At 47.7% G+C, this 25,285-nt stretch overlaps 1 protein-coding gene across 5 annotated transcripts; it reads left to right on the forward strand.

The window, feature by feature from the left end:
* DHX40 (DEAH-box helicase 40) lies at positions 1-23,685 on the forward strand. 5 transcript variants are annotated; one of them, XM_084823231.1, is made up of 18 exons: positions 1-110; positions 1,131-1,332; positions 3,308-3,453; positions 4,041-4,160; positions 5,506-5,736; positions 7,141-7,207; positions 7,816-7,947; positions 8,677-8,776; positions 9,551-9,637; positions 10,767-10,949; positions 12,094-12,174; positions 13,640-13,797; positions 15,891-16,005; positions 17,834-17,942; positions 18,297-18,391; positions 18,545-18,614; positions 20,408-20,636; positions 21,479-23,685. In XM_084823231.1, exons 2-18 carry the CDS (start codon positions 1,149-1,151, stop codon positions 21,616-21,618), a joined length of 2,247 nt encoding a protein of 748 aa, XP_084679357.1. In that variant the 5' UTR covers positions 1-110; positions 1,131-1,148; the 3' UTR covers positions 21,619-23,685. The 5 variants fall into 5 exon arrangements, with proteins under 5 accessions (XP_084679357.1, XP_084679356.1, XP_084679359.1 ...); XM_084823230.1 differs by having other exon boundaries at positions 20,408-23,685; XM_084823233.1 differs by having other exon boundaries at positions 13,640-13,662; positions 20,408-23,685.
* Positions 23,686-25,285: the final 1,600 nt, after the last annotated feature.

Raw genomic sequence — 25,285 nt, forward strand, 5'->3', positions numbered from 1 at the left:
TCATCGGAGTGTGCCGCTCGCTCGCATGCCTGCTTTCTGGGTTGGAGAGGAAAGAGGAGACTCCAGCTGGTCCAGTGGGAGTCACGTGGTTGGTTGCTACCTGTGGAAAGGTGTGTGCCTGCTATAAGGGAAAGGGCTGCAGGTTGGGTGGGGCTGTCTGTAGTCTCCCCCTTTAGTCTGGGAGAGGGGGCATAGCTCAGTGAGTAGAGCCCCTGCTTTGCATGTGGAAGGTCCTGGGTTCAAATCCCCCCTCTCAACATCTCTCCAGCTGAATGTATCAGCATGCTGCCTGGGAATGATGGAAGTTGTAGTCCAACAGATCAGGAGGGTGCCGGGTTGGCAGAGGCTGGTCTTTGTGGACCAGTGCTGGTCTTCATGCACAAATAGTGGAAGGGCTGTTACCTCCGCAGCAGGAGGCCCTGCTTTTCACGCAGGTTTGATTCCTGGCATCTCCAGGTAGGGTTGGAAAAACCCCTGGTGGTAAAACATTTGAGACGGGCAAACTGGTGAAGGTAAAAAATATATATACAGAAATATCTGATCGTGTTACTCTATCTATGGAGCCTCAAAACGTGCACTAAAAGACTATAGAGTAAAATACAGTATTGTTGTGCTGTAGTATCCAACAATACGAGGAGTAGCCAGTACCAAGCAAAACCAAACTTGTTTTGATGTAAGGTTTTCGTCGCTGGTCTAGTAAATAAAAATGGTTTAGCAGGTAAAAAGGTATATAAGAAGGTTAAGGCTGAAATACTATGCAAGTTTAGACAGAAAAACGACCTACAACTCCCAGCATTCCTGAGCCAGCCATGTTTGCCAAAGAGTCATAGGACCTTTTTCTGTCTAAACATGCATATGATTGCACCCTAAAAGGCATAAATATGCACACACATTTTACAATCCAGGTTCCTTTACAAGCTGAAGGGCATGTCACTAAAGGAAGAAGAGATGTGGAGGGAAAAGGAAAGCAATCAAATCAGGCACCAATTCTTTTAGTGCAAGCTTATGCATGCTTACTCAGAAGTAAGTTTGAATAGGGCTGACGTGTCCTCCAGGGTTGCAGCCTTAAAGTTAGAAATATGTGTGTTAGGATTTGTTTGGTTGATTGTGGTTTATACTTCTTGTCATAGGCCTGGCTTTTTGTACACATGGAGCAAAAATCCAAATTGTCACAAGGAGAAAGGAGAGAAGACCTGGGTTTCGCACCTCTGCCGATTTGCAGATTCCGGAGGAAATTAGTTGAGGCCGTTCGAGACAATTCATTTCTTGTGGTAATAGGCGAAACAGGGAGCGGTAAAACCACCCAGCTTCCAAAATACTTATTCGAAGAAGGTAACGGTATCCCCATTCCCCTTATGATTGGGAGGACAACCATTAGTTAAAGCAGAGATCATATAATTTATTATTATCGTTATCTTATATCAGGGGAGGGCAGCTTGTGGCCTTCCAGATGGTTTGGCCTACAACTCCCATCAGCCGTTGCCAGCATAGTCAATGGTGAGGGATTATGGGAGTTTTAGGCCAAAACATCTCTAGGACCAGAAGTTGCCCAGCCTGTCCAATATACTAATAGTGAACTCATTCTCCCAGTGTGGATCCTTACATAGCCCAAACAGCACCATCCGTACACAAGGAGAAGTATCAACAGACTTGGGGGAAACCGCAAGGATTGCCGAAGTACAAAAAATAATTAGGGGAGGAAAAAACTCTTAAAAGGGAGAAGCCAAAAGAGCTGAAGAGTTGAGCATGGTTAGACTGACTGAAAGGTGGGGGAATGGAAAAGGGAGAGATGGAATGGAGTATTTTGGAAAAGGGCCTCGCTGACTGGCTGGCTGCCACCCTGAACCATTTTGTTATTACTTTGATCTTAGTTTGGTTTTTCTTTTATTTTTGGTTTCAAATGGAATGACCCAAAATGATGGAAAACAATAACTAAGAGTGGAGGTTGCAATATGGTCAAAGTCTTGTTTACAGGGGATATCAAATTAATGACGATGCCGAGGGGACATATTCAAGAAAGAAATGGATACGCTTCAATGAGTCAACAAGATACAGAGTGCCTTAATACAGATGTACAGAGCTAAACTCGGGGAATCCCACCAAGCCTGAAAGAAGGGCAACAGCTCTCTCCCACTGATGTATCCCAGGTGCTGGTATTCAGAGCAGGGGGGCAGTGGCAAATTTTGAAGTGCAGGCTGTCATCATGACAGTCAACAAAGCCAAACCTCCAAGGAGAGTCCAAAAACGCAGGCAACTGTGTTGATCCATATTTATCTGTGTGTGTTTGTACCATAACAAAAAAAAAGATTTGAAAAATCTTGGAAACCTGCTTAGAAAAAAGGCAAGTGAGGGGAGACATGATAGAGGTATACAAAATTATGCATGGTGTGGAGAAAGCGGAGAGGGAACATAAGAAGAGCTCTGCTTTATCAGACCAAGGGTTCATCTAGTCCAGAATTCTGTTCACACAGTGGCCAGTCAGGAAACCCACAAGCAGGACATGAGTGCAATAGCACCCTCCTACCCATGTCCCCCAGCAACTGGTGTACAGAAGCATGCTTTCTCTGACACTGGAGGTAGCACATAGCCATCAGGACTAGTAGCCACTGATAGCCCTCTTCTCCAGGACTTTGTCTAACCCCCTTATAAAGCTATCTGAAGGGATGGCCATCACTCCATCTTGTGGCAGTGAGTTCTGCAGTTTAACTCTGCGCTGTGTGAAGATGTCCTCCCTTTTATTTGTCCTGAAGCTCCCACCAATCAGCTTCATGGAATCACGACATTGGGTTCTAGTATTATGAGAGGGGGAGAGTTTTCTCCCTCTCTCATAATAAAGCATCCATACAAATCCTTCCCCCACCCCCAGTTACTGTGAGGATTGCAGCTAAGCTAAGAGGGAACGGGGAGGTCTGACGGGGGTGGAAGATGACATCAGTGTCCGTGCTGATAAAAAAAAGTCCCAGTTCTTTGACCCTACGAGCCCTGACTCCATTACACAACCCGTTCAGAGCCATACTAACTATAATGACTAGTAAGCAGGCTTGGAGAATCCCTACGTTTTGCAGAAGCACAAAAAAAAAATAGGGGAAAGAACCCACAAGCCATGGACTGTTGACTGGATGTTGCGTGGGGGGAATGGAAAAGGGGGTGGGGATGGAGCAGGTAGAACCCTAAGTACCCTCACTCCACGCTGCAACTTCTTGTTGTGGTTCCCCATTTTTTTCTGACTATTTTTTTAGAAGTCTCTACTCGGGTTCCCGCCTCTTCCTGCGGATCTTGCTGGACTCATCCTGTTCCTTTTTTGTAGGTTTTGCCAAGCATGGTGCAATCGGCGTGACGCAGCCACGGCGGATGGCTGCCACGTGTGTGGCGCAGCGGGTGGCGGAGGAGATGGGCTGCCCCTTGGGCAGCGTGGTGGGGTACCAGGTTCGCTTTGATGAGTGCGTCTCTGAGGTAGGACTCTGAATCGGCCTCGCGGAGTGTTATGTTCTCCCGGTGAGATCGGAAAGAAAGGGATTTCCCTGCTAGTGCTGGCAAAAGATGCCCCCGGCTTTCCCTGGCTAAGGCTAGTCTGGCCAGGGAAACCCTTATCTCTGATGAGAAATCGGAGATAAAGGAAGGGTTTCCTTGCTAGAACTACAGTTGTGCCGAGTTAAAAGGATCAGATGGCAGAAAGACCCTTCTCTGCCTGTGGCCCTGGAGTCCTGTTGCCTGTCAGAGCAGATAATGGTGGGCGACAGGCACAAATACTCTGACCTGGTATAAGGCAGATTCCGATGTTCTTATTCATAACCTCCCCCGCGATCCCCCTGTTTCTTTGCCTTTTAGAGAAGAGCGTCCGAATTAAACTTTTCAATTATGAGTTGTTCTAGAAGAGCATATCGAGGTCTCTCTTCAACGGTGACACATGCTTCCCATTTTTAATCCAGAAAAAAACATGTACACACACATACCTGGGTCCCAGTTATCCAAAATGTTATTCTAATTGCTATATCCAAGCTTGCGCCTCTAACCGAACGCCTGATTTAAAAACTGCACAGGAAACTTCAATCAATTATATGACGGATGGCTGCTTGCTGAGGCAGATGTTGGCAGACCCGCATCTTTCCAAATACAGCGTCATTATCCTTGACGAAGCTCACGAGCGAAGCCTGAGCACGGTAGGTGGAGGAAAAGGAGGCCTGTGAAGAGCCATTTGCCCGGAGCGAGTGGAAATTGCCTTCAGGCGACCAGGCAGGGACGTTCTATGTGTGCTGGACGTTCTTCTTGAACTCATTAATTTAAATTTAATTAATTAGTTAAAAGGTGGGTGGCTACCAGGAAGAGGGGCTTTTGTGCTGTGGCACCCCAGCTGTGGAATGAGCTCCCCAGAGAGGTTCGCCTGGCGCCTATGTTATATTTCTTCCGGTGCCAGGTGAAACCCTTTTTATTCTCCCAGTATTTTAGCTTCCTGGCCTTTTAGCTTTGGTGTTTTAAATCTGTATTTTAAACCTCTGCATTGTTGCTAGGTTTTATTCTGGTTGTACTGTTATATTGTGGTTTTAGTGTTTTTATATTTTATCCTGTGCTTTTTGGTTTTAATTTTTGTGAACTGCCCAGAGAGCTTTGGCTATTGAAATATATTTATGTATTTCATTTCAATTTATGTATTTCATTTCTTCGGTATAGAATGAAATACATAAATAAATAAAGCATTTTTTTAAGACTTGCTCTTCAGCCAAAAAAAGCTTACAAAAAGAGCAGCTTACAAAAAATAAGACAGTCCCTGTCCTCAGGCTTGCCATCTAAAGAACACAATACAAAAGGAAAAGGGATTGGGATTGGGATTGGGAGGGAGAGGAAAAAACAGCAACTCCGAGGAATAGATCTTAGTTACAAAGTTCTTATGGGTGTACTTTCTGGCAGCGAAGGGTGAATCAAGTTCCCAGCAGCTGTTCCTGTGTGGTTCTTGCCTTCATGCTTCCCTACCAGAAAGTATGGGGTCATATTGGTCTCTCCTTTGCCGTGATGTCCTTCCTGGGAGGTGGAGGGTGGCTTCAGCCTCCCTGCAGTCCTTGGTTCTCTGGCTGATGGATGAGGCCTGCATGTGCTGCCTTCAGCTCCTCCATCCCTGTTTTTCCATTTAGATCTCAGCAATGAGTGACATGAGAGAGTAGGGAGGCTAGTATCAATTATTATGGACTAGTAACTTTGCGACATTTGAGAGAGAGTGGGTGGAAGACTGTATGTTTGGATGCTCCTGGATACTATTTTTTTTTTTTTAATCACTGCTCACATAAAGCGAAACTGCAAGGCAGAAAGTTAGTCTTGAACCCTTCCGGGTCTGCTAGCGTTTGGACATGTGGTTTCCCCCAGTGGATCCTTGTTTGTGTGGTCTGAATTGGGCAGGGTTGACCCGCGCATGAGGGTATGGGTGGAAGGCTTGTATCAGGGACAGCCTTGAACACCTCTGTGGAATTCTGTGATGACTCGACCACTGAACTTTGACTCCTCCTCCTTTCTCAGGATATCCTGTTTGGTTTGCTGAAGCAGATGTTCCATGAGAAAAGGCCGTTGGAGAGAAAGAAACCCCTGAAGGTGGTGGTGATGTCAGCCACCCTGGACACCGACAAGTTCTCTGAATTCTTCGACGGCTGCCTGGTGGTGGATATTCCAGGAAGGAACTATCCGGTCAAGGAGAGATTCTGTGGTCTCCTAGGCCCAAAGGATGCCAACAACTCTGCGTATGTTACCGAGGTGCCTGCTTGTTGCTTTGATTTCAGAAAGTGGCGAGGGGGGCGGAACTCCCCCTCGTCTTCTTGGTGGGCCAAATGGAGGCCGCCTCACATGCTGAGAGTTTCTGTGCCTTTCCACCTACGATCCTTACCTCTTCCCAACTTCTCTCCCTTGTCTGTGGCCTCATCTGGGATGTAAGGATGGGAGAAACTTGAGGAATGCAAGAGGTTTTTTTTTAAAAATTCCTATTTATCATCCTCTTAACTGGTCACTGAGAAAAGGCGAGACCTGTCCCAAGCTGTCAGATCTTCCTTCTGTCCACCCCCCTGAGCTGCAAGACTTTTATGGAAGGGGCATCAGGGAATCCTGGGGATGGGTTTCGGCCTTGCAGATGTTTTCTACTCCTGACTCCCAGCATTCTTGACCATGGGCCATGCTGGCTCAGGTGATGGGAGCTGTAGTCTAAAACATCTGGAGAAAACCAGATTGCGGGCGGCTGGTTTAGGTGGTAACTCCAACGGTGTCTGACCACATGCCTTTCTTTTCTCCCTTACAAATGAAAGATGGCCACGTTGCTCAGATGATTTGGGGAGAAAGGAAGGGGCACAGGGCTCTTAATGAATTCACAAACCCTCTCCCTGTCTTCTTCCATGTTTAGCCAAATTGTGCCCCCTCCCTTGAGCCTTCCCAGCACAAAAGACCGTCTGTCTGACCACAGTGTAGTTTGAGTAGTCCTATGGTGGGCTGAAAGTCATGCAAAACTTCTTGCCCACCATATACTCACAATGTTCATTTTGCTATGAGTATATGGATGGGACGTGGGGCATCCTTCACAGAGCCTGAAGACAGAGGTGCAAAAGGCTTGTGGGTGCTCAGTTAGCTTGTACCAGGGATGATGTAAGGCAGGGGCATCAAACGGCTTTCAGAAATACAAAAACTACCTGCATCTCTTAGCTTGAAGCTCTTCCTGCCGCTAATTAAGCCTTAGGAGAGGCATTTCAGCCTTTTAGAACGGGGAAGGCCTTCACAAAAGCCATCAAGTGATCGGCTGTCAGGAAAGGGGGCAGGGCCTGGGGAAAGGGGGCAGGGCCTGGGGAAAGGGGGCAGGGCCATCTTGGGATTTGGCCCATGGACATAAAGTTCAACACCCCTGGCTCAATGCCACTGCCGGACGACAACTGCATCAGTGAGGCCTCCGGGCGGCCGTATATCAGTTTTACCTGGTGGAGGTAGCATAGGCTGCAGAAGCCTAGACCTTGGGCCGCAGAGCGCGGCTTTTCCTGCATCGTTGTTTGTGCACCGAAGAAAGGCTGGGAGTGCGCTTGTGCAGGCGTGAGGGTAGGGAGGGATATTGGTGCCGGTGTTCGGCATGCAAGAGGATCTCCTTTGAGCGCTTCCTAATCCCATTAACGTTGCTTGTTTCAGACGGTCAAAGTGACCTTGGACGTGCACTTGAAGGGTTCAGCCGGAGACATCCTGGTTTTTCTGACTGGTGAGCATCTCCTCCTCCTCCTCCCAAATGTCTGACACCACCTTGTGCGGAATAAAAGCTTTCGATGGTGACATTAATGTAACAAATCGTCATCATCCTAGTACAGCCCAGTGGGCCATTTAGGTAATTTTAGACTCTGGAGTTAATGGTCTTCTGGGAGTCTCTCGTCAGATGGCAGTGTGTGTGATTTTGCTTACTCCAAAGGGCCTTCTGCCTGCCTCTCCCCTTTAGATCAGGGCTGGGCTTCTCATGGGCTTCTAGATGGCTGATTTATTTATTTTTATTTGTCACATTTGTATAGCACCCAATAGCCGAAGCATCTCTTGGTGGTTGGCAACAACTGAAACCATAAAATAAAACACGGTAAAATACAATACAGATGTTTAAAACTACAGTATAAAATAAAAATGTAAGCAGCATGAGAGAAATCTGTAAATCTGTTAACAAGAGCAAGGCTGCGGAGTTTGGATTGCTTAGGGGCACAGCTGTAAGTTTGCCATTCTTCTTTTTTGGTGCTGAGCATGATCCAGCCATAGTTAAGCGCTTTTAAGGGGTGATTTTGGAGTACTCCCCTCCCAAATAAAAACCACTCGCGCGTCCGTTCTTAGGTCAGTCCGAGATCGAAAGGACTTGCCAGCTGCTTTTCCAGAAGGCTGAGTCTATTGATTACCGCTTCGACGTGAGAGACGGCTCTGTCGAAGGCCTGCTCATTTTGCCTTTATATGGCTCCATGCCAAGCGGTGAGTCTCCTCCTGTTAACTGTAGTGTCTTGCCTTTTGTTTTCTCGACCCATCTCCGCCTTCCCCAAGCTGTTGCCCTCCCGGGGTGTTGGACTACACTTCCCATCAGCCCCAGCTGGCATGTAGTCCAACACTCCTGGGGGCGGGGGAACGGTTGATCTCATTTGTATCCGACCCTTTCTCCCCCCGCATTTTACAGTACTGAGTAACCGGTGGCGGTTTTTATCATTCCATTTAAAAAGATGCACTTCAAACAGCTACCCTGCTTGGCACATTGGCTCTTGCGCTTAGAGAATAAATTCTCTGAAGTGGTTCGCTGGCACCTACGCTGTTATCTTGTTGGCACCAGGCAAAGACCTTTCTTTTCTCCCAAGCATTTTCCAGACCTACTTCTAGGTTATTACCGCTGTTTTATCACTTCCTATGCCGTTTATAGTTTTGTCCTATCTTGTATTTTGTTCTTTGAAATGTACTTGTATTGTATTTTATATTTTTGACTGTTCTATGGCATTTTAGTTTTTTAACTGTGTGTAATCCACCCAGAGAACATTAGTTATTGGGCGGATTAGAAATGTAATAAAAAATAAAAATAAATATTGTCTATTTTTTCTGTTCAACTACAGCAAACCTTGACATAAAGGCTTCTTATCCTTAGCCCCTCTCTTTTCCTGTTGTGCTCACCTGCTCTCTTTTCTTGATTTCCCTCTCATTTCTTGGTTCTGCATTTAGATCAGCAGAGAAGGATATTTCTCCCTCCTCCTCCAGGCATCAGGAAATGTGTGGTGTCCACAAATATCGCAGCGACGTCTCTGACCATTGACGGAATCAGGTTAGCCCTTCTTTTTTTTTTCGATTGGGAGGCCTGAGAATTGAGCGTTGACACAGGAAGCCAGGTTGCAAATGGCTCCTAGGGGTCCTCCCATCCGGGCAGCTTGTAGGCGCAGATTTGCTTATAGGTAGAACTAGGAACATAGGAAGCTGCCTTTTATTGAGTCAGAACCTTGGTCCATCTAGCCCAGTATTATTGACACTGACTGGCAGCAATGGCTTTTCAGGATTTCAGGCAGGATTAATTCCTAACCCTACCTGGAAATGCCAGGGATTGAACCTGGAACCTTTCTGTATGCAAAGCAGGGGTTCTACCATTGAGCTACTGCCCTCCCCTAATGACATCAGTCAGCTTCACACTGTTGTTTGGGCCTTCCTTACAATCCATCTCCTTTAATAATGTCCATCCAAAGGGGGCACCTCTCTATCTCTCTATCTCTCTATCTATCAATCATCTGCCTTTCTCTGTCTGTCTACGTACACCTTGTCTTTCCATCCCCAAACAGGGACCAATAAGGCAGCTGAACAACCTTCTCCAAGCTGGTGGCCTCCAGATGTTTTGGACTTCAACATCCATCAGCCCCAGCAAGCATGGCCAAAGGTCTGGAATTCTGGGAGTTGTAGTCCAAAACCTCTGGGCTTGGAGGAGGCAGAGATGAAGAGATGACAACCTATCCCAGTTTTTTTTCCTACTTAGGAGCCTGCTGTTTTCTTGTGAAGGTAGCTGCACCCTTGACCTTTTGATTGCATGAGTCGTTTTTGTCTCCCTCTTAAGGTACGTGGTGGACAGTGGATTTGTGAAGCAGTTAAACCACAACCCGAGAGTGGGCTTAGACATGTTAGAGGTGGTCCCTATATCCAAGTAAGTTTGAGGTCATGTTGGGTTATCCTCTGCTTAGGGAAAGAATTGTGTTTCCTAGGAACCTGCAATGTGGTCACAGGCGGCTGCGCTTAAGCTAGGGATGTCTGTCACGGGGAAATCCAGCCCTTTTTAGGCCCGACGGATTCCTGCAACGCCCCTGACTCGGCTTGCACTGATGGAGAACTTCACTAAACATCTTCAGGTGCAAAGAGGCCAAGTATAAACAGGCACTTTTTATGGAATATGGTATCCATTGATTGAATTTGCTAACCTGGAGAGGCATACACAACATCTCCTAAGACACATGGAATGCTGTGGCGTGATTTATTAGGATGATGTGTGATACCTTTCTCAGATCATCTTGCTTGTACCAAATAGAGATCCTGAGCGGTTAGAAAGACTGTAAAGAAATGGACTCACGTGTGGTGTATTTAGATTTGTTACTCTTCATTGTTACTTTGAGACATTCAATTAAAGAACACCCAACCCCCACTTTTTTAGAGGGATGGCAGAGTGCTGGTGGCGCAGGGGGCTAGGTTCTGAAAACTGGCCTCTCGAGACCCTGGTTCGAGACCCCCTCTCCCCCTTATAGCCACACAAAATTAATTTGGAAATTTATGCTAATAACTTGCTGAATTGGTATTAATTCATTGACATTAATTGGTATTGAAAATACCAGGTTCAGGGTATTATTATTAACATAAAAAGCCCTAAGTAACTTGGGACTAGGTTGCCTGAAAGACTGTCTCTCCCTGTTTAGGCCCATTAGACCATGACAATATCCAGGGGAGGCCTTGTTGGCTGTGCTACATCCTGTGGAATCTCATCTGGCAGCAACACAGCACGGGGCCTTCTCTGTGGTGGCCCCCTCCCTCTGGAATGACCTCCCCTCCATGATACGTCAGGCACCAACAATCAAGTGCTTTCGACAGTTACTAAAAACCTACTTGTTTCCTGTGGCTTTCCCCCAACCGTTAACTTCTCTAAATGGTGTTATGCTTTTAACGATGTATCGTTTGGTAATACGTTGTGAACTGCTTTGGGATTTTTCATATGGGAAGTGGTATAGAAATGTGGTTAAATACATAACTACATACATTTTTAAAAATACATATTTTGCTCTCTTCAGAAGTGAAGCCTTGCAGCGGGCCGGCCGAGCTGGCAGAACGGCATCTGGAAAATGCTATCGGGTGTACAGCAAAGGATTCTGGGAGCAGTGTATGCCCGACCACATGGTCCCGGAGATCAGGCGAACCAGCTTGACGTCCGTGATCCTGACTCTGAAGTGCCTTGGCATACATGACGTCATCAGGTAACGCCTCTTGTCAGTGGGCCGAACTGGGAGTAGGGGGAAGGATTATTCGAACCTTAGTATTTAAGTCTTTTGGTTGTTACATTTCTATCCCACCTTATTTATTTATTATTTACAGCGTTTATATCCCACTCCACATTTAAACAGTTTCCAGAGTGGCGAATAATAAAAGATAAAAGAATAAAAAAGATAAAAGAAATAAAACACTAAATTAAAAATTGTTTTTAAAAAACAGTGTACCGATAAAAACCGTGGCTACTCAGTCAAAGAAGGCTTCCTGGAATAAAGACGTTTCCTGGAGGAGCCAGAAATAACACAGTGTTGGTGCCTGACTGACCTCCAGAGGCAGGGAGTTGCACAGAAAGGGGGCCACCACAGTGAAGGCTCTTCTCTGTGTGGCCAACCGGGCCATAGGTCCATGCGGAACCATGAGGAGCATGCCTGTGGATGACCTCAGTGACTAGGCAGGTTGATAAGGGAGACGGCACTCTTTCAGGTATCCTAGGAGACCTTGGGGCCTTTCCTCCAAGGAGTCCAAGGCGGCATATATGATCCCCCTCCTCCTCTCCAATTTCATCCTCACAACAACCCTGTGGGGTAGGTTAGGCCAAGGGTCAGGGACTGGCCCATTTGTGTTTTTCTGTTTTTGTAACAACACCTAGAGAAATGTATTTTATGATGAGTTCAATAAATAGAATCCATCAAAAAATGAGGATAAATGACTTAAGTCTTTAAAAAGAACATATCTAGTGGAGGTTGTAGGCATTAAATATTGTATACCTAAAGTGTTGAACTACAGCTCCCATAAGACCCAGCCAGCATGGGAGCTGTAGTCCAACACCTCTGGAGAGCACTGGGTTGGGGGAAGGCTAGTGTAATACAAATAGGAAAGTAAATCGAGTGTCATCAATGATATATGTCACCGTAGCATAGCTGCCATATTCCAGCTCCATCATACGGTCAATCCAATTCAGGGAGACTAGCCAAAATGTCTGACAATTCCCCAGCGCAGCATCCATTGTCCTCCTTCCCCCGGCACTACCTGTAACCTCCAGTTATCTGTAGGTTCCCGTTAGGTGCTATTCTTGCAACGGGGTATCATGCAACCCAAGGTGACTGGATTGTTTGGTTTTTTTCTGTGTAGGTTTCCGTATTTGGACTGCCCAGAAGAGAGGCGGATTCTGGAGGCCCTGAAACAGCTTTATCAGTGCAACGCCCTTGACAGGTAGGCTAATAGACCTGCGTGTGGTTGTGTGAGGCTGCTTCTGGGCTTCAGAGTTCTTCCTCCATCCCTCATGCCTCCCTCTGGAAGAATCCTCATCGGGGGACGACCAGAGCTCCCTGAGCTAAACGTCTTGGAAAGAGCAGCCTGTGTCGAGAGAAATCGGGTTCCTGGGCCCTTGTGGGAAGACAGCGGGCCTGTTCAGACATGCGTGGGGGGAGCATGGTTAGGGCAACTATGGAGGGGGCGTTAGCGCCACTGCCGCGTGGTCCCACTAACCACCCCCCGGCGTGGTCCCACTAACCACCCCCCGGCATGGTCACTAAGCATCCCGTCATCCTCCGCGGCGCGAATGGGCTCTTGGCAGCCACTCTGATGTCTGAAATGGCCACGCGATCACAGAGAAAGCTGCGGTGCTTAGAGCGTCACCCGCAGTGGCAGCGGACTCTATGGTTGCAGCCTTGAAGTCCTCTAGAGCCCGTTTAACCCACTGGGGAGCCTGTCAGACGGCGCGGTAAGCCACTCCGGGGCCCACGAACACGCTGATTTTAAAATGTTATGCTGATATGATTGCTTTGTCAGTGCAATTGTGGACTAGTTACGTTTTTACTTGGTAGCTTTGCATTGGCCACTGACAAAGACGAAAAGTTGAAACGTGTTGGGCCCATTTATAGTTTTTCAAGGTTTTTGTTAAATATATTTTTACGTATTGTCATATGTGTGTTTTTCTATTACCATTACATTTTAAAATCACAGTATTTTGGTTCTATAATTCTGTTTCTATTTTATATATTGTGACACATGTTTTGGATACAATGTTTTTAATGTTGGCACTTTTAAACATGAAATCATTTTAATTGTTTATATTTTTGTATTTACCTTTGTGTTTTGTCGAGTGGGGACTAGAACCCAAACCTCTTGACTCCTAGTCCAATGCTACAACCTTTCCCAACATGGGATAGTATCCTGTGTTACTACATGGAGTAGACCCATTGAGATGAATGGGAGTGAAGCTGATTATGACTGACTTAAGTCTCATTCATTTCAGTGGGTAGAATGAGACTTAAGTCTCATTCATTTCTGTGTAGCACTATGTGCCTTCCAGATGTTTTGGGCTCAAATGCCCAGCATTCCTGAGCATCGGCTATGCTAGCTGGGGCTGATGGGAGTTGAAGTTCAGCACATCCAGAGGGCACCTGGTTGGAGGACTAGATACATCCAGTACTGAAAGAAGGCAGCATTTTATGTAGTGACTTGGAGATTCCTTGACTTGGTGCTCTGTCACTTTAAAAAAAAAAACTGGGCGGAGTTCTGACTGCTATGATGTCATGGTGGTACTTTATGGAGTGGGTCACATGACGAAGGAACTCCTGCACGAGGGTGGAAGGACACCCAGGCTCCCATGTTCACCACCGACGGAAACATCAGTAAGTGTAATTTCCCCCTTCCTCATCTTCTCTCCCCGTAGGAGAGGTCACGTGACCAAAATGGGTGAGTTCATGGTGAGGTTTCCCCTCCCGCCAAACCTGACTTGTGCTGTCATAAAGGCCGCCTCTCTAGGCTGTGAAGACTTGCTGCTCCCGATTGCAGCCATGTTGTCCGTGGAAAAAGTCTTCATTCGACCAGGTAATGGGCGGGAGGAGGGAGGTAGGGAGGTAGAGGGCTGATGTTAGCAGCTGCAAGACGCAAATCTTCTGTGGAGCAGCAGTGAGTTGTTCTGTGAGAAAGCTTTGGTCTGGACTGTGAAAAAATAAAATACTGCACCAAGGCAATCCACATTCTGCATCAAGAAAAGCCGAGTTCTATAGCCCTGCATTAATTGGTTTAAAAAAAATCGCTCCCTCTAATTGTGAACTTCAGTGGTGCGTGCCAACAGCCAAAATGGGGCCGCTTAGGAACAACAGGGAAGTATTCACATGCTTGGGGGATCCCCAAGGTTTGCAAAAGTACAAAAGGAAAAAGAAAAGGAAAGAAATCCAAGGAACCAACTTCCCCCCCACAACTAGTCCAGGGAGGACTGAACACGTTCAGTAGCCGTAGAATGTTGAGTGTCAATTGGAAAAGGAAAATGAGGGTAGGGAGAGTGGAATGCCCTTCTTCAGCCCATAACAATTTATAGTATCCTGGAGGAGGGCACAGCTGGAACCCTGAGCAGAAGCACTCCTGTTAGGAAGTGAGGATACGCTGCAACATTTTGTTGCAGGACCGACTTACTTATATGACGCCATCAATGTGCATGGCGCTTTACGAAGAACACAAGGACAGGCCCCTGCACCAAGGAGCTTACCGTCTAAAATTTAACACAGGACATGACAGAGGAAGGGGAGGGAACTGGAGAAAGAGATAAACAGGGCAAGAATGTGCACTGCTCAGGTTGTCATCTTATGCTCTTTCGGTTCCCCCAAGAACTGGTGCCTGAATTTGCTTGTATTCCTCTTCCCTCCTCATCCCTTTTTCCTTGTGTGTTGTGCCTTTTTAGATTTGTAAGCCTGAAGGCAGGGACTGTCTTGTTTGTTATTGATGTCACATAAACCGCTCTGGTTGTTTCTTCAGCTGAACAGTGGGATAAAAATAAACCACGTCATCTAGGTGGCAATCAGGGAGATGGTCTTCTGCTGTTGTGATATCCCACCATGGGAATCTGGAATGCGTTCCCCAGAATGGCTTGCCTGATGTCTTTTCAGTATCAGGCCAATACCTGTTTTCTCCCATTTAAGAGATTAGAAAACTGAGGCTAAATGCTGAAGCCCAGAGTTGGCATACTAACTTGACACAGCTCTTCTACCACTGTTGGGCTGCATAAACATATCAGTAACCTACAAGGAAGAAAAGGGAATAGGTTTTCCTAATTTTCAAAAACATCTCTCCTTGCTCACTTGGAGTTAATTCGTACTTGCCATAGACGACAAGGGAAATGGCTGTTTGTGTGCTGCAGCCCAGGCTTGTAATGGCTGTGGGATCCCCCCCCCCCAAAAAAAAAAAAAAAAAAAATGCTGGGGCAAAGGAGAGATACTTGAACAGGAATGATGGTTGTCAAAGGACAAAGGTCTGGTTACCTCTGTAATTCATTAACTTTGGACTTTTTTGGCTGAGCAGCAAAAGGCGGTACGTTACTGTGGTGCTTTGAGAGTGAGCCATTGAAGAGGGGGAATTATTTAATCATTCATCAATTCCTGCTTAGTTTCCTTTAAAAAACAACAACAGTGGTGACAAGCACGTTCAGTATACTCTCTCACTTTACTCTAAGCCCACTCTGGGTTGTACAGTGAGTGGAAAGTTACTCTGCCTGTTCACAGAGGTACCAGCTTTGTGATGGCGAATTCATGCAAAAGGTTCTGCAGTCAGGTTTCGACTGATGTACACATCCCAGTACATCCTTTGGCTTAACAAACTGTGATGGGATATTTATTTACTGTTCTTACATTCCCTCTTCCTGACGAAAGCCCAGGACGGCTTGCAACAATACTTAAAACCATAGAATTAAACATATATAAAAAACACTATTAAAGCCACACAAATTCATAGAAGAACATCGCAGCAGAACAACATACATATATATATACTGTGTGTGTGTGTGTGTATGTGTGTTTGTTTAGATATTTTCTTATTTATTTATCTTTAATCCTATGCAGCTCTGAGAGTTTTGACAGCAACAGCAGTGCAGGCATTTTTAGGCTACGTCAATAAAGGAATGTATTCCCAACTTCGTATTTGTTTAGGAGATCCCGAGAGACAAAAGGAAGCGGAGCTCCGGCACCAGGAGATCTCTTCGCAAATGGGAGGATGTAACGACTTTGCAACTCTCCTGAATGTCTTTCAGCAGTGCAAATCGAGGTACCCAGACGGAGCTGGCTGCAGAATTGGTGGCATCGAAACTCGGCAAGCTGGAATGCTTAGCCCTGTTAAGACTTGGGGTGGGGGTGGGGTTCACTGGGGACTCTAGCAATGGGGCCCAAGTGCCTTTCTTTGGGCTGTGACGGTAGTTTTCAAAAGTGGGCAGCTGCTCTTTGGCCACCACCATTGCAAATGTCTAGAGCAGGGCTGGCCCTGCCATTAGGCAGAGTGAGGCAGCTGCCTCAGGTGACAGTTTCTGGGATGGGTGGCAAGGTGTTGGAGGACAAAACTGCCAGTGTATCACACAACCTGCCCTGCGCCCACTAAGCTGCCCTGCTGCCCTCAGGGGCAGTAGAGGCAGCCAGCATTGAAGTAAGATTCAACTGCCAGTCTGGTCGATTTCTGTACATGGAATGGGGTGGGGGCACCATCTTGTCCTTCACCTCAGGCAGCAAAATATCTTAGGCCGGCCCTGGTCTAGAGGGCTGTTCTTAGCGCTGGGCCAAATGTTCTCTAAATAACTTTTAGCTGAATGGAGAGCAAGGTTTGATAGCAAAAGAAGGGTAAAACCACCTTCCTTTTTTTGTCTTGGGCAGGTGGGAGGCACATTTTAGAGGGTCGGGGCCTCCCTCTGGTTGCTTGCTACCTGTCGTTCTTATTTACCAACTAGCACGGGTTGGAATAGCCCTTCATTCGACACAACAAAGCCTTCAAGCAAAGTTACGCAGTGGTCAGAGTTGGACGTGCTGTGCCCGCCCCATCTGAGTGAAGCCATGCCCCCGGCCCCTACTGGGGGGCACCCCTATAGCCCCCTGAGGGAGGAGTCTGTCCACTCCATTTCCCTGAGGGGAGGGGGCTGCCCCACAGTAGGGAGGAGGGAACAGACTGTTTTTCGGGATAGGATCATAGCTCAGTGACACAGCACTGGCTTTACATGTCCAAGGTCCTAGGTTCAATTCCTGGCATCCCCTGCGTGGACTAGGAGAGAATCCTGCCTCAAACCCTGAAGAGTTGCTTCCAGTCAGTTTCAACAGTACTGGGCTAGATGGCCGCCTATGTTGCTATGCTGTTTCTAAGAAGTGGTGATGACCACGTTCACAGTGCTGGTAGCTGGGTTGAGGGGGCCCTGGATGTGGTGAGAGCCACTGATACCGTCTTATTTTCAAGCAGGAAGAGTATCCTGATATAGCATAGCTGGCACGCACATGGTCTCTAGAACTTATGGCTTACAAGTTCCCTCACCCCTCACCATTGGCTGTGCTGGCTAGGGCTGATGGGAGTTGTAGGCCAAGACATCTGGAGGGTCACAAGTCGCCCACCCTTGTAATACAGGATCCAGGGCCTGCGTCAGGGGTCGGCATGGTTGGGCAGCTGCCAAGGGCCCACACCCCAGCAGGGGCCCACTGATAAGAACCCCCTGGAGTGGCTCCTCCTCTTCACCGCTGCAGCCTGCTTGTTCCCCTGCCCCAGACAACAGAGGTGGTGAGAAGGAGGAGCAGGAGATGCCGCGGCCTCCTTGCTCCCCGTCTCTCTGCCTGTCCAGCAAGCAAGTGGCGGCAACGATGAGGAAGAGGAGCAGCTGGCGACAGTGGCAGAGAGAAGGTCGACGCACTGAAGGAGGGGGCCCATTGCGGGTGTCTTTCCCAAGGGCCCTCCGAAACCAGGAGCCGGCACTGATGGCATCCTAAGACAGGCTGGTTCATAAGGGTCAAGGTGGCCCTTTTTGGCACCTTTGTACAGCAAGAGGCACCATGCAGCGTTCACGTTTTAAAAATAATTAAAGAAAAGGTTTTGTAATCTTGCTTGCTCCCCCTCTGCTTTTGTCCAGCAAGTCCCCTTCAGTCTGGTGCCAGGAAAACTGGGTCCATTGGAGAGCTCTGAAACTGGCGTTTAGCGTGGAAGGGCAGCTTCGCGAGATCACCAGCAAGCTTAAGCAGGTGAGCAGGAATGCAGGAAGCTGCCGCAGATAGAGACAGACTGTGGGTCCGCCTAGCCCAGTATTGTCAGCACTGACTGGCAGCTGCTCTTGACTTTTTCAGGCAGGAATTTTTCCAGCCCTCCCTGGAGATGCCAGGAATCGAACCAGCGAACGTCTGCATGCAAAGCATGAGCTACGGCCTTTCCCCAGAATAAACAAGTTCAAATCAAAACAATAATGCATAAAAGCAATAAAACGATATTAAAACATTTAAAACAACGTGGAAAGGGCCATGGTCTCTCTCTCTGTCTCTCTCATCTGAGCTTCCTCCTTAATGAAGGATGTATTTTTTTCTGTGTGTTTCCCTCTCTAGCTGCCTGACTTTCCGAGAGAGCGTTTCGAGGGCTCCAGGAATGAAATACTGCGAAGATGCCTGTGTGCAGGCTATTTTGCCAATGTTGCAAAGAGGTGAGGAGTGTCTGGGGAGGACAATGGCACAGCTGAGCCCAAAGCGTGCAGCTGACAGATGGTGTGGTTGCGCTTTCTGGAGTGAGATGCCAGTAGGGTTAAGGAAGTCCCACAGCTCTGCAGCAACCTCCTCTTTTTTGTGTTGACATTTAGATCCATAGGCAAGTCGTTTTGCACCATGGACGGCCATGGCAGCGTCGTCTACATCCACCCTTCGTCAGCTGTAAGATCCCTCATTCTGTTAATTATTCTTTGGAGTTGAATAGCTGGGCCTTTTAGGTAAAGACAGGGGTGGGGGCAGGGGGAGAAAATTGCGCATTGAGCAGATTCTTTGCATTTCTGACCATACTGGGTGTGGCATACAGAATTTAGAGAACAGGCTATAGTTTAGTGGCAGTGCGGAAAATTGGGACCCGCAGCAAAATGCCCCAATAGGGTGTTATTTATTTCCAGTATTTATATACCACTCCACATCTAGACAGATTCCGGAGTGGTGAACAATAAAAGATACAAAGATAAGATAAAAGAATAAAACTCCATGTTAAAAATTATTATTATTATTATAAAAACCAATTCTGATAAAAACCATGGCTGGTCAGTCAAGGAAAGCTTCCTAAAATAAAGATGTTTTCAGGAGCTGCCAGAAACAACACAGTGTTGGTGCCTGCCTGGGCTCCAGAGGAGGGGAGTTCCATAGAAAGGGGGACACCACATGGAAGGCTGTTCTCCCAGGTGGTCTCCAGTTGGGCCATAGTCCATGTGGAACCACCAGGAGCAAGCCCTCTGATGACCTCAGTGACTGGGCAGGTTGATATGGGAGAAGGCGTTCTCTCAGGTATCCTGGTCCCAGGTTGTTCAGGGCGTTGTACGCTAGTACCAAAACCTCTATCAGCCCAAGGACCAAATTCAATTGCGGAGAAGTGGTGGGCAGGGCCAAAGACAAAAGGGGCAGGGTCAAACTGCCATAAATACCAGCGTATTTTACCATAAAGCTCTTACTCTTTTTTTACATTAATTTTTATTGTAAAATTTCAACCAAATGAAACAAAAAAGAGGGAAAGAAAAAGAATTGTAGTTTCATAATTTGAATATATCAATTTCAATTCATGCATATGAAGTGTGTGTGTGTGTGTGTGTGTGTGTGAGAGAGAGAGAGAGAGAGAGAGGTGTGGGTAGGTGTGGGTGTGTATATGAGAGAGAAAATACGGCTTTCTAAGAATTATACATAAGCTTCAACAGAAACAGACCAAATATCCATATAAGTATCCATTCGCAAGTGGTGTCTGTATTCCCACCCATTCAAATATTGAAAATGCTGTAAAGTCCTCAATCCACTGCATTAGAGGAGATGAGCATTTATCCTTCCAGCATTGTAATATCTGTCTTTTAGCTGTCAAAGGGGTGCGGAGAATCCATTTGCGTTGACTGTGTGTTAACGTCCAGGAAGCAGGTAGATAATTTAAGAGCACGCATATATCAGTAAATATTAAAGAGCATTCCAATACAAGGTTTATCCATATAATGACCTCCTCCACAAAAGAGGCAATTTCCTCAAATGAACCTTAGGAGAGGCATTTTAGACTTTTTAGAACAGGGAAAAACTGAGCAAATGCTGGGAGCCACAAAACTGGTGGTCAGGGGAAAGAGGTGTGGCCGGGGAAAGGTTCAGGGAGTGTTCATCTGGGAAATCTAGGGGGGCCAGATTGGTTCATCACCTCCTGCTGTAACAGGAATGCTTCCGTTCAGGATTCCCCAGCCTCGTGGCCTTCAGATGTGTTGGACAGCATGCGGGCTGGGGATGATGGAAGCTGTAGTCCAACACAACTGGAGGGCCCCAGGTTGGGGAAGGTCTATGCTGACTGGTGGCAGCCCTCCGGGGTTTCAGACCTACCTGGAGATGCCGGGCATTGAACCAGGGACCTTCTGCATCCAAACCCTCAATTCTGTCTCTGAGACATGGCTCTTTTGACCAGGTTGGTGTCCTGATAACCTGTAAGCGCATTTGCTTTCTTCCAGCTCCGTGACCAGGAAGCTGAGCTGGAGTGGATCCTCTTCCACGACATCCTGGTGACCTCCAAGGTTTACTTGAGGACGGTGTGCCCAGTCCGCTACGAGTGGGTCCAGGACCTGCTGCCCCGGCTGCACCGGATCGATGCTTACGAGCTGAGCAGTATGGCCCGGGAGGAGGTGACGGAGGAGGAGATGGCCAAGTGGAGGGATAAGGAGGACCTCAAGAGGCGGAACGGTGAGCTGAAAGCGCCAGGACGTCCACAGGCAGGGCCAGCTCCAAGGGTCAGCATAATTGGGTACCTACCAAGGGCCCACACCATAGCAGGGGGCCCACCGACGAGAGTCCCTGCAACCTGCTTGTTCACTTGCCTCTTGCTGTGGCCCAGACAGTGGTGGTGGTGAGAAGGAGCAGGAGAAGATGCCACGGCTTGCTTGCTCCCTGGCTCTCTGCCTGGCAAGCGAGCAGGTGGTGCCCATAATGAGGAAGAGGAGGAGCACCAGCTGACAGCAGTGCCGTTGGGCAGGGAGACTCACTGAGGGAGAGGAGCCTACTGAGGGTGTCTGGCTCAAGGGCCCTCCAAACCTGGAGCCTGCACTGCCTGTAGATCAGCGGTTCCGCAGCTGTGTGCAGGGGCACGCTGCCATGCCATGAGTGAACTGCTGGTGTGGCACAGGAAATGAATAAGCAAGTGCCCTCCCATGAGCCCAAAGTACCCATTTGCAGAGAAGGCTGTGCCTCTGCATGACATAACGGTCCGGCCTTGTTTTCTTCTGGGGCGTGCTGGGAGTTGTAGTCCAGCACCCCTGGAGGGCACCAGGTTGGGGAAGACTGATCTATATCATAAGGCAGGGTGGTGGTGAAGTGCCAGGCAGAGATTGGCTACATATGACGTGTGTGGGCTTCCAGATGTTTTGGCCTACAACTCCCAACAGCCATAGCCAGCATAGTCAATGGTGAGGGATCATGGGAGTTGTAGGCCAATACATCCGGAGGGCTACAAGCTGCCCATCTAATACAATTCCCTCATTTTGCAGTGTTGACTTGGGGGGGGGGGTGGCGGGTCCCTTTGTCTTTAGAAAAAACATCCGACGAGCCTGCCAAGAGGATGGAAAAGAGGAACGACGACCGATCCATAAGGGATGCTCGCACACGGTACTTGGAGAGGAAGCAGCAGAGACTGCCGGGATCAAATACCCTTTCGAAGGAAGCAAGCTGACCCGGCATCTGCAGCCTGACATTTGCACCATACAGTTCCCACCGCATACCACGAGATGTTGACTTGTTTGACTGGAGTCTATGCTGCTGGAGCTGGGGGTGCTAGGACCCAGGAGAGCCTGAGTTGTCACCTGATCCCTTGCGGGGGCGGAGCTACAGCACCGTATATAAGGACATTCTGCCAAGGGAAAGCTTCAGTGAAGAGCCCGGCAGGTTGTGGCTACCAGCTTGGGAGTTGGTGGTGGAAAACGTCTCTGTTCCTTCTACCTGAGGCGATTTCTCTTCGGCCTTTGTGGAACAGATTAAGCGCGGCAGTAGACCTCGCAGACCATATGCCCGGAAGTGGTAGAGCAGGGGTGCAGAACTGTATTTAGGCGGGGGGCCAGACTGCCCCCAAGCAGGCCCTCCGCAGGCCGGAAAATGTTGGTGGATGTGGCCACACCACTGACTTCACTGCCCTGCCCTTCTGAACCATTCTCCGTGCTGGGAGAAGACCCATAGGGCTGCTGCGCCAAGTGACTCAGCCGGTGCCAGGAAGAGCGGTCGCACTTCGCAGTGCCAGCTGAGTCCGCCAACTGCATCCGAACTCTCCGATCAGAGAGCAGTGGGATTCCTCCAGGGGACGGGGTGTGGAGATGGAGCTCCACCTCCTGGAGGTACCCGAGAGGCTCTGTGAGCTGGACTGTGTAGCCTGGCGGGCCGGATTAGTTCCCTGGGCCCTGTGCTCTTGTTGTAGATATTGCTAAGATGCTGGTGCCCTGAGGACATTAAGGCAAACTACCAGTGGTGGCTCCGATGTCAGTGGGGCGGTGAATCCGCTCCGAGTCTCAGTCAGATTCTAAAGGACCTGTCCAGCCTTGGTTACCTCCTTTAGGGTTCTGGCTGGTTCAGACTGAAACCCCGAGCAGATTCACCCTCCCACTGACATCAGAGCCACCAGCCTCCTCTGCAAATGACCCCATCTTGGAAGTCATGGCCATATAACAAATGTAAACAGGTTTAACAGGCCATTTCTCCCCCACCCCAAACCCCCCCACGTACCCATGTACCCCATGTTGAACTCCGGAATTTTAATTATGGGAGAACAGTTTCCTGGGAAATAGAAATGAATGTACAGCAGGGATGGGGAACTTCCAGCCCATGGAAGTTCCACAACTGGTCCCCAGAGCTTTCTTGGGTTCCTTCAGGGGTGGGGCCGTTCATATCTCCAGTATCAGACAATTCAGCCCTCTAGCCATTCCAGCTTCTGCAGCCCAGATGTAAAGGCTGGGGCAGGCTTCACCAGCCTCTTGCCATTGGCCATGCTGGCTGTGGATGATGGGAATTGTATCCTGACGCAATTGGAGGGCACCAGGCCGGGGAGGAAGCCAGGGTACTTTTTCAAAGCCAGTTTACAGTTGTCATGTTGAAATTGGTAGCCAAATTGACAGGCTTGTTCTGTGATTGGAAAAGAGGGCAGTTTAAATGAACCCTAACACTTTTTCTTCCTTGAGCAAAAAACGACAACAACCTCACAAACAAAACCTGAAACAAGGCCTTTTAAAATGAATGTATTTAAATATTTAGGGCTCTTACGTGTGGTTCTTTCTGAGCTGTGCATCTATTGATATTTCCCCAGATTGTGCACTTTGAAATTGGCATACGATGATGTGATCTTTTTAAAGAATGAAGTGTTTAAGAGACCAGTTTACAACCTTTGTCTTTTTTCCCATTTTCATTTCACTGTGCTATTATATATACTGCTGCATTTTTCTGCAGCAACTGCTCTGATTGTAAAACACCCCCCCTTTTGTTAAAAGAAAAAAAGGAAATATTTGTTGTACATTTGCTATAAAGGTCTGACAGCTCAAATTGAGCTCCTTGCTCTACACACTGTGTGTATATTTAAGATTTCTGTTCAGAGTTTATATTAATCATGGCTGACTGCAATATTCCCTTCAGGATGACAATATACCTTTTTATCAAGTTGAAAGCACTGTTCTAGCTTCTTCTGCAAGGTTCCCTGTAAGGACAGCAGAGCGTTGTTCAGCCCACCAGTGTGGATTGTCAGTAAAGTTCCTTGGCATGGCTGTGGTGGGTTCATTTTCTTTCCAAGTTCTCACTGCATGCTCTTAAGTGCACTTTATGCGGCCACCATGAACCCGTGGCAGCATCCCACGTTATTTCTAAAGGGGGTTGCTGTGTTCCTTTGTTGCATTCAATGTGGCAAAGAGACTTGTGGCACCTTAAGGCAGCTTTCCCTCAACCTGGCACCCTTTGAGACCACAACTCCCATGATCCCCAGCCAACAGCCAGGCTGGTTGGGGGAGGGTGGAAGTCGTAGTCCGACACCTCTGGAACACTGCCTTAAAGGCTAACAAATCTATTTGTTCTGTGATGAAGTGGGCTTCTTAGTCAACAAAAGCTTCTGCCTCCTGAAATGTAGTTGCCTTTAAGGTGCCACAGTAGTCTTCGCTGCTGCTGCTGTTTTTCTGATGCCATGTAATGTTCTCCTCAGGGCAGAAGAACAAAAATTCTTGAACAAGAGTATTCCACATTGTAATGTCTTGTTGTAGCTCCTACTTTCAATGCTTAGCATTTGCAGCTTAAAAGTCACACTCCTTAAAAGTATCCATGTTTTCCCCCCCGCCCACAAACCTTAGGGTGATTGGAGGTTCTCTTACAGTTCAGGGCGATCCATGAACTTTCCTTGGGCTGTACAGAGTTTCCCCCAACCCCAAGCCCCATCATCTATTTTAATCCATGGTTCTCTATTTTTACATTGCCTGTCTTTTGGGATTAGAATAGATAAGGCTATCGTGAAAGTCTTATGTAAGAAACAGCTCTCCCTCAAACTGCTTGTAATGCCTTTGAAGGCAACGTCAGGCCTCAAAAAGGTGTGGCGCTCCTCACTCTCCACTGCAGGGCATAACCCAGACATGCCAATAGCCATTCCCTGATTGCCTGGGGTGAGTGAAAATTTCCTCCACCTGGCCAGGCAGCGAACACAACATTTGTTTTTGACCTACAAACAACTAGCAGAGATGTAAGCCAGTTCATTAAAAAGTTTGAGGTTGTTACTTTTGTGGTCTTTGCTGCAGAGGTGGCATACCACCAGAGGCAGGGGAGCTTGCAGAGCTGTGGACCCAGCCAAAGGCAAACCTGAAGTATATTCCATATGGCTTCTGCAGTCTCTCCAATGATGATAATTTAACAGGTATAGTGATAAGAGAATCACACAGGGCCAGCCCTGCCATTAGGCAGACTGAATATTAGATGCAGTGGGCAAACAAAAATGATGGCTGTGTGTGCTTTCCAGAGGCATCCAACTGGCCATGGTGGTAAACCATGACCTTTAGTTGTCTAATCCAGTTCTTATCATTCCCTCCTATTATCGATGTTCAGGGGTGAGTGCTGATTCTTATGTACTCAAAATAGCACTACCCACACACACGAAAGACGTATCAGCAGGCTTGGGGAAACCCCAAGGTTTGCAAAAACCAAACATCTTTAGGGGAAAAAAATAAACCCTGAGAGTGGGAACCCCAAACGGTCTCATGCTGACCGGGGAGATGGAATGGAATATACTGCAAGAAGACACAGCTGGCTTGAACCCTAGACAGGAGCACACCATACTGTAATGCTTTGCTGTGGGTCCCACATGTTGGCTGTGATGATTAAGAATGAAA

This window comes from Heloderma suspectum, chromosome 16 (genome assembly GCF_057233095.1).
Source record: "Heloderma suspectum isolate Gila_16-S chromosome 16, 16-S_ref, whole genome shotgun sequence".
Lineage (NCBI taxonomy): Eukaryota > Metazoa > Chordata > Lepidosauria > Squamata > Helodermatidae > Heloderma > Heloderma suspectum.

What these genes read in the sequence shown, in the direction of transcription:
- DHX40 (XM_084823230.1), top strand. Translation starts at nt 1,149, where the DNA reads ATGGAGCAAAAATCCAAATTGTCACAAGGAGAAAGGAGAGAAGACCTG. An exon ending in GAGGTGGTCCCTATATCCAA is followed by an intron (nt 9,638 to 10,766) that starts GTAAGTTTGAGG and finishes TGCTCTCTTCAG; the next exon opens with AAGTGAAGCCTTGCAGCGGG. An exon ending in ACATCCACCCTTCGTCAGCT is followed by an intron (nt 18,615 to 20,407) that starts GTAAGATCCCTC and finishes GCTTTCTTCCAG; the next exon opens with CTCCGTGACCAGGAAGCTGA.